The sequence below is a fragment of the Hypanus sabinus genome, chromosome 6 (genome assembly GCF_030144855.1).
Source record: "Hypanus sabinus isolate sHypSab1 chromosome 6, sHypSab1.hap1, whole genome shotgun sequence".
In the NCBI taxonomy this organism is placed as follows: Eukaryota; Metazoa; Chordata; class Chondrichthyes; order Myliobatiformes; family Dasyatidae; genus Hypanus; species Hypanus sabinus.
The window spans coordinates 121,530,920-121,543,938 of record NC_082711.1 but is presented as its reverse complement, the minus strand read 5'-3'; the positions used below and the strand labels follow the sequence as shown (position 1 = coordinate 121,543,938).

At 42.2% G+C, this 13,019-nt stretch overlaps 1 protein-coding gene across 11 annotated transcripts in view; it reads left to right on the top strand.

Annotated features, from left to right (window-relative positions):
• The window catches only part of LOC132395802 (NACHT, LRR and PYD domains-containing protein 3-like), a 99,533-nt gene that overhangs the window by 67,527 nt on the left and 18,987 nt on the right, over positions 1-13,019 (top strand). For all 11 annotated transcript variants that reach the window (XR_009512746.1, XM_059972859.1, XM_059972863.1 and 8 more), the window contains 3 exons: positions 5,075-5,237; positions 5,332-5,397; positions 9,524-11,255. Coding sequence is in view for 10 of the 11 variants with exons in the window: in XM_059972859.1 (XP_059828842.1) it covers positions 5,075-5,237; positions 5,332-5,397; positions 9,524-11,255 (1,961 nt within the window). In the remaining variant the exon portion in view is untranslated. The remainder of the gene's footprint in view (positions 1-5,074; positions 5,238-5,331; positions 5,398-9,523; positions 11,256-13,019) is intronic.

Genomic DNA, 13,019 nt, shown 5'->3' with positions numbered 1-13,019 from the left:
AGAACCCTGAAAAGCAAAAATAGACATTAAGGATAGAAATGGAGCTGTTTCTAAAGATGCAAGCAAAGGAGTTGTTATTAGGCACCATCATCCTAAGCTCCGCCCTCAGTAACCGTTATTACCCTACAACCATCAGACTCCTCAACTTCATGGGTAGATAGTGAACAACTTCACTCACCTCAACTTTGAATTCATGCCACAAGCTATGGACTCACTTTCAACTTGTCTACAACTCGTTCTTAGTATTATGTGTTTATTTATTATAATGTGATGGAGCACTATAGCACTGTAAAAGGCCTTTTGACCCACCCAGTCTTTGGCAAACTGGTGATAGGCCAAGTCCCATCAATCTTAACCCTAGACCATAGCCTTCATGCTCCTCCCATCCATATACCTTTCCAAACTTCTTTTAAATATTGAAACTGGACAAGTATCCACCAGTTTCCCTAGCAGCTCATTCCACTCTCAGATATAAGCATTCAGCTTTCACCCTTAACTCACGGCCTCTAGTTCTAGTCTCACCCAAACTCAGTGGAAAAAGCCTGTTTGCATTACCCTATCTATACCCCACCCCCCAAATTTATATACCTCTTTCAAATCTCCCCTCATTCTCCTCTGTTAGACAATAGGTGCAGAAGTAGACCATGCGGCCCTTCGAGTCTGCACCGCCATTCTGAGATCATGGCTGATCATTCACTATCAATACCCAGTCCCTGCCTTGTCCCCATATCCCTTGACTCCCCTATCCATCAGATATCTATCTAGCTCCTTCTTGAAAGCATCCAGAGAATTGGCCTCCACCGTCTTCCGAGGCAGTGCATTCCACACCTCCACAACTCTCTGGGAGAAGAAGTTTTTCCTCAACTCTGTTTTAAATAACTGACCTCTTATTCTCAATCCATGCCCTCTGGTACTGGACTCTCCCAACATCTGGAACATATTTCCTGCCTCAATCCTATCAAATCCTTTAATTATCTTAAACGTTTCAATCAGATCCCCTCTCAACCTCTCTCAATTCTTGGGGATAAAGGCCCAATGTATTCAATCTTTCCCTTTAACTCAGCTCTTTAAGTCCTGGCAGCATCCTTGTAAATTTTCTCTGAACTCTTTCAATCTTATTGACATCTTTCCTCTAGCTAGGTGAGCATAACTACACATAATGCTGCAAATTAATCCTCACTGATGTCTATACAACTCCAACAGATTATCCCAACTTCTGTACTCAATGCTTTGATGTATGAAGGCCAATGTGCCAAAGCTTTCTTTATGCCCTCTCTCCAACTAACTTTATTAATAAAAATACTTACAAGAATAAACATTGCAATACCTGCTCATTTTCTACATTTATAATCAATGCTTTCAGTACTGTTCTATTACATTCCTGCACATCAGTTGAGCTGCTGCCACTCATCACCATTGGTGGTACAGAAGTGAGCTTTCTTACCCAACCTGGCCCCTCCCTGTCTGGTAGCAGAAAACCTCAATGCGGTCTTCTCCACTGAGCCAGCGCAGTGGCTGCAACAAACTTCAGTACATCCCTTGGCACGTACTCCTTCAGGCTGGAATACGCAGACCAGCAGCATTCCTCTAGAGTCTAGAGATGATTTAAGGTATACGGAGGATGTGCGTGTGTTATCGTGGATCGGGATCGAAAAAAATCAGAAGTTCTCTTACTAAGTAAGTCAGAACAAGTACATCCGGTATTATTTGGCGTCAGTTAGTGAAACGTTTGTCTTAGTATATAGTATATATTTTACTTTTCTATGTGTATAAAACACTTAAGAATGTATGTTTCAGCGCCGGGCTCAGTGACCGACTACTTCCAAGCACACTCTCCATCTGTGCCCAATTGATGTGGAGGATCAACAACTCAAAACCCCAAAACCCAATAATTAAACCACTGCGTTGCTGAGTAATAATTTCATTGGGGCAGGGTCTTTCTCACTTTATCCTTTAAAATTGTTCCAATTGTTGACCAAGGTAGCCTAATGCTTCTACAATGACGTTTCACCTCTTTCTGATCGCTTTATTACTTCCACTTTATTTTCAGTTGCGATTGTGATTATTTTCGTGAACAGAAACACTGTGGATTCAGAGCTCCGCCGCTGGGTCCTAATGTCCACTGCACTAAGACAGGTTAAATAAGTTCTGGAGTTCCACTGGATCCTAAGGTCCACCTCATTGAGACAGGTTGAATAAGGGACTTGAGCATCCGCGTTTTTTGGTATCCGCGAGCGGTCCCGGAACTAATCCCTCGCGGATAAGGAGAACCGACTGTATTTGAATAGAAGGATTACAGGGATAAAGCAGATAAATAGACCAGTCCAGGTGGCCGACTCCTCCTACTTCTTACATTCTCATGTTCGTTCAGGGCATCGAGAGCTGGATTGTTATCTTACAATTATACAAGATGTAGGTAACACCACACTTGGATGACTGCAAATAGTGGGCTTAAGTTTAAGGAGGGATTGGGTTTTTTCTTGAAGCAATATAAAGAGGCTGAGATAGGTTGAATTGTTAGGGAAGTCTAAAACTACAAGACCATAAGGCATAGCAGAATTCGTCCATTTAGCCCATTGAGTCTGCTCCCGCCGTTCCATCGGCCCTCACAAGAAGGATTTATTATCCTGTCAGCCCTGTTGTCCTGCCTCCTTCTTGTAATCTTTGCTCTTATGAATCAAGAGCCAATCAACGTCTACTTTAAATATAGCCAATGAATTTCACATTTACCATCCTCTAGTTAAAGAACATCCACTCTTCTAACGGGACATTCTTATATTCTGACCCTGTGCCACTGGCCCTGTACTTCTTCCGCTGCAGGAAACATTCTCTCCACATTCACTCTATCTAACCTTTCAATATTTGATAGGTTTCAAGAGATCCACCCCCCTCATACCATTCTTCTAATCTCTAGTGAGTACAGGTCCTGAGCCATCAAAAATTCCTTTCTTTTTGTTAATGCTTCCTTTTCTTTTGCTAAATTGAAGGAGTTTTTTTAATGGAATTGACCAGCAGCTTTTCCACACAGTTTGGTGGGTATGTGGAACGACCTTGCAGAGGCCAGCACAGTTACAACATTTAAAAAGCATTTGCCTGAGGACATAAGAATTTCAAAGTATGTAATTAATGAGAGCAGCATAAGCTGGCAGCCTAGCAAGAAGGAGTTAGGCTGAAGTTCCTTTTATTTTTGTACAGTATTACTGACTGTGAAATCCGCTTTTGTACAGATTACTGATCTTGTTTTGATTGGATTTACAGTGGTGCAAGCAAGTCTGTGAACCCTGTGTAGAAATTTCTCTATTTCTGCATAAATATGACCTAAAATGTGATCATCTTCATGCATGTCCTGAAGCTAGATAAAAAGAATCTAATTAAATAAATAAGAAAAACATCATACTTCTTCATTTATGTATTGTAAAAAATGATCCAATATTACATGTATTTGTTGGGAAAAAGTATGTGAGCCTCTGGGGTAATGCCTTCGAGAAAAGCTACTTGGAGTCAGGTGTTCCCATCAATGAAATGAGATTGGAGGTGTGGGCTGTAGATGTGCCCTGCCCTGTATTTAAAAAAAAGACACACAAAGTCAGGTGACTGACAGAGCCAGCTCTTCTCAAGAAAGATCTGTTTAAGTGTACTATGCCTCGATAAAAATAACTTCCAGAGGATCTTAGAAGAAGAATTGTAGAGATGCATGAAGCTGGAAAAGACTACAGAAGCACTTCTAAAGACCAGTGTCATCAGTCCAGAGTAAGAGAAATTGTCTGCAAATGGAGGAAACTCAGTTCTGTTGCAAATCTCCCTAGGAGTGGGCATCCTGCAAAGATCACACCAAAAGCACAATGTATAATGCTGAAGGAGGTGAAAAAGAATCCAAGCGTACAGCAAAAGACCTGCAGAAATCTCTAAAATTTGCTTAAGTCTCTGTTCATATGTCCACTGTAAGAAAAACACTGAACAATAATGGTAGCAATAAAGGAAACCACTGCTCTCCAAAAAAATACTCATTGTTGCACAACTTAAGTTCGCAAAAGACCACTTGGATGTTCTACAAGGCTTCAGAGACAACGTTTTGTAGACAGATAAGACAAGTTGAAATTCTTGGCAGAAATGCACATTGCTATATTTGGAAGAAAAAGGGCACTGCACACCATTAGCAAAACCTCATTCCAGCTGTGTAGCCCGAAACCAGAACTTTTCAGAAACGCTCTCCAAAGTGTGTAATTTGGAAAACACCGTTTGGGCAGATAAGTGTGGATGAGGTAACCAGAGAAATCTGAAAACACTGTCGGACGGCAGCGCGCAATTTCATTGTTTTCTTGAATGCAACCTAACAATTTCAGAACAGACGGAAACGAGACTGAAGCCAGAAGAGTTAGAAATGTACTCACCAAATATTTTGACACATAACTTACTGAATAAATAAATGTACTCACTTTGCCCTGTTTTATGACCTTGCTTATATGAAGGTGGTTTCCCTATTTACGCAAGTACTTCCCTGACAATAGATGTATAGATGTATAACATCCTACTGTAACGTTGTAAGCTGATTGGGCTGCCAGTCTTCCTAGAATATTTGGTCTATTTTTTTAAAAAAAAATCTTCCTATTAGATACTTAATGTGAGAGGTTTCTGACATCTACCAGGTTAGTTTTAGATGAAGGGCCTGAAGCTTTGTTGAGGATCCCTACTACCACTACCATCAGGACGGAAATACAGAAGCATCAGGGCTGGGACTGGCAGACTGAATAGTAGCCTCTTCCCTCAAACTGTAAAACCAATGAATAAACACAAGAAAATCTGCAGGTGCTGGAAATCCAAAGCCACACACACAATGCTGGATGAATAAAGAATACCTTGCCACCACTGGCAGGCAACTGTTTACCAGTTCTGTACCCTACTTGCATTTTGAATTATTATGTGCTGTGTGTGATGTGTTTTATGTGTGTGTGCACTGTAGCCCAGAGGATCATTGTTTCATTTGGTTATATATATGAACTTGATTGGGTCACTGAGTCGGTCCATTCCCTGCATTTATTTTTCTGACTGCTCTGTTAATTCTGATTATTCACAGCTACTGGTGGAGGACAAGAATCAGACCAACAGTTCCAAACTTCTTCTAACTCTCGTGATGGAGAAAGGCTGTGCTGCACGAAGGGTAATGTGGGAGGCGTTTCTGAAAACAACAAGTAGATTACCAAAATTAGAGAAAATTCTGAAAGAAATACAAGAACTTGGTAAGGGAAAATCACATATTAAATTCAAACTTTCCATGTTTTACCACAGTATTACACAAATCATAATTCATAACAATCTATCTGATATAAACAGGTACGAATCCTGATGATTATTTGAAAAACATCCGGGGCTTTGCTGGGGTTCCCAGTGAATTAAAAGGCAAGTGAGAAATTACATTTTAATTTCTAAAATGTAAATATCATTGTATTTTATAGTCCATCCTTAAATGCATGAGTGATGTTAGTGTGTAGTTCCCATATTGGTGCAGTCCTGGTAAATCTTTGGAATTCATTACCACAGGCAGCTGTGGAAGGCTTGGGTATATTTAAAGCGGAGGTTGATAAGATATTAATTGGTGAGAGTGCTCAAAATTACAGAGGGAAGCCAAGAAAATGGAAAAGAAATCAGCCATGATGGAATGGCAGAGCAGACTCAGTGGGCCGAATGGCCTAATTCTGCTCCTGTTCTGGTGTTCTGGGCTTACTTTATTGTGGAAATGCTTCAGTGTGAGTTCAGACAAGGAATTTGGAATTACAAACAAGCAGGAGTTTTTGAAAACTGTTGTGAAAGTAACTGGCCAGAAGCTGAGCAGAACATTCAAGTTTGGAAGGAACAAAAGGAATGTGGTTCAATCATTAGAGGATGGACTGGAAGTGGGTGGTATGGCAGTGCCGAACAGACAGACAGACATAGTGATCCTGAGGGAAATTGGGTTTCATTACAGCCGCACCAAGAATAGTGAAGAAATATAGCAATATAAAACCATAAATAATTAAATAATAATAAGTTAACCATGCCAAGTGGAAATAAGTCCAGGACCAGCCTATTGGCTCAGGGTGTCTGACACTCCGAGGGAGGAGTTGTAAAGTTTGATGGCCACAGGTAGGAATGACTTCCTATGACGCTCAGTGTTACATCTCGGTGGAATGGGTCTCTGATTGAATGTACTCCTGTGCCTAACCAGTACATTATGGAGTGGATGGGAGACTTTGTCCAAGATGGCATGCAACCTGGACAGCATCCTCTTTTCAGACACCACCGTCAAGAGAGTCCAGTTCCACCCCCACAACATCACTGACCTTACGAATGAGTTAACACGAGGAAATCTGCAGATGCTAGAAATTCAAACAACAACACACACAAAATGCAGGTGGAACACGGCAGGCCAGGCAGCATCGAGAGGGAGAAGTGCTGACGAAGGGTCTCGGCCCGAAACATCGACAGCGCTTCTCCCTATAGATGCTGCCTGACCTGTTGTGTTCCACCAGCTCTTTGTGTGTGTTGTTGTTACGAATGAGTTTGTTGATTCTGATGGTGCCTGCTACCCTCAGCCTGCTAGCCCAGCACATAACAGCAAACATGTTAGCATTGGCCAGTACAGACTTGTAGAACATCCTCAGCATCGTCCAGCAGATGTTAAAGGACCTGGGTCTCCTCAGGAAATAGAGATGGCTCTGCCCCTTCTTGTAGACAGCCTCAGTGTTCTTTGACCAGTCTAGTTTATTGTCCATTCATATCCCCAGGTATTTGTAATCCTTCACCATGTCCACACTGACCCTTTGGATGGAAACAGGGGTCACCGGTGCCTTAGCCCTCCTCAGGTCCACAACCAGCTCCTTAGTCTTTTTCACATTAAGCTGCAGATAATTCTGTTCGCACCATGTGACAAAGTTTCCCACCGTCGCCCTGTACTCAGCCTCATCTCCCTTGCTGATGCATCCAACTGTGGCAGAGTCATCAGAAAACTTACGAAGATGGCAAGACTCTGTGTTGTAGTTGAAGAGAAAGGGAGTCAAGACAGTTCCCTGTGGAGCCCCAGTGCTGCTGACCACTCTGTCAGTGTTGACAGTGTTGCAAGTGCACATACTGTGGTCTGCCAGTCAGGTAATCAGTAATCCATGACACCAGGGAAGCATCCACCTGCATCATTGCAGGAAAGCACTCACCCAGCAGAGCAGGGCGGATGGTGTTGAATGCTTACTTTCACCTAGTCCCACTGACCCACACTCAACCCATAACCCTCCATTCCTTTCCTGTCCATATACCTATTCAAATTTATTTTAAATGACAATACCGAACCTGCCTCTACCACTTCTACTAGAAGCTCGTTCCACACAGCTACCACTCTCTGAATAAAGAAGTTCCCCCTCGTGTTACCCCTAAACTTTTTCCCCCTAACTCTAAACGCGTGTCCTCTTGTTTGAATCTCCCCTACTCTCAATGGAAAAAGCCTATCAACGTCAACTCTATCTATCCCCCTCATAATTTTAATCAAGTCCCCCTCAACCTTCTACGCTCCAAAGAATAAAGACCTAACTTGTTCAACCTTTCTCTGTAACTTAGGTGCTGAAACGCAGGTAACATTCTAGTAAATCTCCTCTGTACTCTCTGTTTTGTTGACATTTTTCCTATAATTCGGTGACCAGAACTGTACACAATACTCCAAATTTGGCCTTACCAGTGCCTTGTACAGTTTTAACATTACATCCCAACTCCTATACTTAATGGTCTGATTTATAAAGGCAAGCATACCAAAAGCTTTCTTCACCAACCTATCCACATGAGATTCCACCTTCAGGGAACTATGCACCATTATTCCTAGATCACTCTGTTCTACTGAAGAACCTACCATTTACCACGTATGTCCTATTTTGAGTATTCCTACCAAAATGTAGCACCTCACACTAAACAGCATTAAGCTCCATCTGCCATCTTTCAGCCCACTGTTCTAACTGGCCTAAATCACTCTGCAAACTTTGAAAACCTACTTCGTTGTCCACAATACCACCTATCTTAGTATCATCTGCATACTTACTAATCCAATTTACCACCCCATCATCCAGATCATTAATGTATATGACAAACAACATTGGACCCAGTACAGATCCCTAAGGCACACCACTTGTCACCGGCCTCCACCACTACTCTCTGGCACTTCCCATCCAGCCACTGTTGAATCCATTTTACTACTTCAATATTAACACCTAAAGATTGAACCTTCCTAACTAACCTTCCTTGCGGAACCTTGTCAAAAGCCTACAGTACACTAAATACTGATATAACTAAAGCAGTTGTCAATATGGCTCTTGTGGGTAAGCTGTTCATCTCGGGCAGCCACTCTCCCAGTGCTTAGAGTACGCTAGATAACCTACGCAAATGTCCAGAACAATAGAAGGTGCTGGCATTTCAGGCTCCAGAGTAGCCTAGCAGTTAGCACAATGCTATTACAGATCAGAACTTTCTGGCGCTCGAGTGTCATTCTATATTGAGTCTCTGTATGTCCTCCCCGTGGAATGCATCAGGTTTCTCAGGTCCTCCTCTTTCCTCCCACAGTCCATGTACTCTGTTGATTAATTGGTTATTATAAATAGTCTCATGAGTAGGTTAGGGTTGATCGGATTTGTCGCAGGCTTGCTGGAATGGCATGAATGGCATGGCTTAAAGGACTGGAGAGGCCGACACTGCACTGTGTCGCTCAATAAAGAAATAAATGATTTAATTCTGCAAAGGCTAAGCAATCCCAGTTGTTAGCAGAAACTGTTTAACAGAGCATTCTCTACCATACATGAAGAATAATGAAAGATTCATCATAGTAAACAGTTTTACATATCATTAAAGTACTGCCTTCAAAGTAACCTCCATGTATTAGAATCAAATAAGGATTTAAGAAGTCATTTCAATTTTAACACACGCAAAATGCTGGAGGAACTCACCAGGTCAGGCAGAGTCTATGGAAATGAATACACAGTTGACATTTTAGGCTGAGATCCTTCATCAGGACTGGAAAAGAAGGGGAAAGATACCAGAATAAAAAGATGGGTAGGGGGAAAGGAGGACAAGCTTTAAGTTTAATTGGTGAAATCAGTTGGCTGGGAAGGTAAAGGGCGAGAGAAGAATGAATCTGATGGGAGGGGAGAGTGGACCATGGGAGAAGGAAAAAGCAGGTGCTGGAAATCAAGAGTAACGCACCCAAAGTACTTGTGGAACTCAATGGGAAGACCACATTTATGGAAAGGAATAAAGAGTCGATATTTTGGGCTGGGTCCTGATGAAATATCTTGGCTTGAAACGTCAACTGTTCATTCTCTTCCATCAATGTTGCCTGACCTGCTGATCCCTCCAGCATTTTGTGTATGTTTCAATTGTGTATCATGTTCAAGCGTTTATTTTATTAACTGATATTTTCTACATGTTATTGGAGTTGTTAATTGATTTCTTACAACCTGAAAGAACAGTGGATTTCTCAGTTTAAGCTAATATTGTGACCTGCTTTGTTTTAATAAAGATGTTCAGAAGCAACACATGGAAGAACTCCGGAAACAAACAGAACAGCTGAGAATGAACACAATTCATGGCAAAGAGATGCCTAAAGTTTGCCAGCTGGTTGACCGATATGCTGAGCTTACGGTCATTTCATGCATTCGAGATTGGAAACTTGTAGAGCACGAGCTGTTGGCAAAAGGTCAGGAGCATGAAGAGTGGAGAGAGAGACAGCTCCATGATAATCTGGATATAATAGGGATGGATAAGTTGTTTTGTAGCAGTTATAGCAGGAGTAAATACAATACTGGGAGTTCATCTGCTGTGAGTGGAATTCCAGGAATTGGAAAAACAACAATGGTGCAAAAGATCATTTATGACTGGTCCACTGAGAAAATCTACCCAAAATTCAAATTTGTATTCAGTTTTAAATTTCGGGAGTTGAATGATATTAATTGTAGCATAACACTACGTGAATTGATTTTGATTCAGTATCCCTACCTTAAGAACGTGCTAAGTGAAATTTGGAAAATTCCAGAGCAAATATTATTTCTATTTGACGGCTTGGATGAATACAAGTTCGGAATTGATTTTGCAGACAGTCGGAGAAACACAGATCCCAAGCATGTGTGCAAAGATCCTGAGTGGTGGTGTGAGGTGGCTGACATTGTGTACGCGTTAATACAACGCACACTGCTCCCAGGATGTTCAGTGCTGCTGACCAGTCGTCCCACTGCATTGCACTTACTGCAAAGCGCCAAGATCGATATCTGGGCTGAAATCCTTGGGTTTTCTCATGAAGAACGGAAGGAATATTTCAACAGGTATTTTGAAGATGAGGCAGTGGCAGCAGCCGTTTTCAAACACATACATGAGAACCAGATCCTGTACACAATGAGCTTTAATCCTTCATACTGCTGGATCCTTGGTCAAACCCTAGGCCCTATCTTCATAAAAAGAGGCAATAATCTGCAGAGGATTCCCAAGACCATTACTGAATTGTATTCCTACCATATTTACAACATCCTGAAAAACCACAGTCGCCTCGATGAGCCACGTGATGTATTGCTGAGGATCGGTAAAATGGCCTTTGCAGGAGTCTCTGAGAAGAACATTATGTTTCGGAATGGAGATCTGGTCAAGTATGGTCTGCAACCTTCCCAGTTCCTTTCTGGATTTGTGATTGAACTCTTGGAGAGAGATGATTCTGTTCAGAATGTGGTATACGCATTCACACATCTCACCGTCCAAGAGTTTGTAGGCGCACTAGCACAAATCTTAACTGCAGATCGTGGGGACATCAAGAAGCTCTTTGAGGAAGCTCACCAGGAGGAAGATGGGCGATATGAATTACTTCTCAGATTCGTTGTGGGTCTATCTTCAAAGTCCCATCAGCCCCTGAAAGAGTTTCTGGGACAATTTCCTCATGAAACAACCTATGAAGTGATTGATTGGATAAAGATGGAAATCAAAAAGCGGTTTAAAAACACAGAGAGCAGAGCTGGTAAAAGGAATCTCCTGAATATGTTCCACTATCTCTTTGAGCTTCAGAATGCACCATTAGCCAAGACCACAGTGGGCGCAGTGAAAGCACTAAAATTTAGTGGTTTGCAAATGAATCCAATTGACTGTGCTGTCCTATCCAATGTGATTGGCTTGTGTGATACAATAAACGACCTTGATCTGCAGAACTGCTCCATCCAGTGTGATGGACTCCGGTGGCTGAAACCAGGATTGCACAAGTGTGTGGTGCTAAGGTAATCATTGCTTACTCTGTAACTGCAAGTAAAAATTCTGTTATATCTGCTTACTTCCAAATGAAGGGAATCAAAAGGGAGGGAAGGAGAATATGGTATAGAACAGAAAGATTGTTAAGTGGTTCTAGTGTGCTTAAAATTAATCCTTGTGGTGGGATATATAATTTTAATGAACAATTGATTTAGTTGCAATAAATGTTTTCCAGTGGTGTATATTGACAACATCCCCTTTCACTGCTACCTGCACCAAAACAAGATACTAACTGCAGTAGTCAGTTTTCACAGCATTCCAGCTTATCTCAAGGGGTGGGAGCAAGGCCAATGCATAGTCAGTGTGAAGAGGAGAGCAAAATATAAATGCCAAACTTCCAATAACAAGGGGAAAACTCTTTGAACTCTACATCTATAAACTGAGCTTGTCCCATCGGAATAACTTGCCACAAACCTGTTACCAGGATTCACTTTTTGAATTTGTTGAATTCACCCAGCTTGCATCCTGTCATCAGAAACCTTGAACTCCAGGACAGTATTCTTCTGGGCTGCAGTGTACCATTGGTACCTCCAATGGGCAGCTAACCCATAAAGATCAGTGAGCTGCTTTTGAGCACAGAGTTTCAGAGAGTTCCCTAACCCTGATGGAGCGGTGTAATAGAAATAACATAAAAAACTTTGCACTCCCACAGACCACAGTTTGGGGCATTGAAAGCTTGTGGAGAGACAGAAAGAACTCTTGTTAAACTTGCTTTGGGATCTTCAGCAAGACCATAAGATATAGGAGTAGAGGTTCTTTAAGGTTGTTATAGCTGGCAGTGGTTATAGGGGCAAACTCCCACTATCTCCTAAATGTGCTTCAAATAGCCTCTGACAACCAAGTCCAGCACTGGCCTTCACTTGTGGCTTAGCTACTAAGCCTGGCAGAACCGTTTCTACTGACAGGAAAGTGGTGCCTTAAAACCTGTTGCTTCAGGCAGGTGGGGCTCATCAGCCATGGTTGGCAGTTCCTCTAGGAGAAGGAAAACTCTGATTTCAGACCTCCACTGCCTTGCAGCTATACACACTCATGAGGAAGGTTTCAGGAGTAAACCCCGGGGGAAATATCCAGAGCAGGAGCCCTTAAGGCAGCCCAACATTGAGTTCAATGCAGACTGGTAATTCTTGTGACACTGCTGGTACCAAACTGTATCAGTCTCTGCTGTTCCTTTGTGTTCATCAGATGCGTGGAGCTTGCTACATGGGCAACGGCTTGCTCTCCATATTATACTGCCTAGACTTGAGTACCTGGACAGCTAAGATGCAATATCCATGGTCAGCTCTGATTGATGGAGGCTTCAGTCTCAGATAGGAGCAGATTTAGGCCATTCGGCCCATCGAGTCTGCTCTGCTGATCCAATTTTTCTCTCAGTCCCAGTCCCCTGCCTTCTCCCCATATCCTCTTATGCCCCAACCAACCATCTGCCTTCAATTTACATAAAGACTTGGCCTCCACAACTGCCTGTGGCAAAACGCTTCACTTATTCGCCACCTTCTGGCCAAAGAAATTCCTCCTCATCTCCGATCTGAAAGGACACCTCACTATTCTGAGGCTATGTCCTTTGGTCTTAGACTCTCCCACCGTAGAAAACGTCTTCTTCAAGGCTCTATCAAGGTACTCTATCAAGGTCTTTTACCATTTGATATGTTTCAATGTCACCCCTCCTTCTTCTGAAATTAGCACCTTTGCACAATTTGCCAACTCATACTTTGCTTTGAAATTTGATACATGTA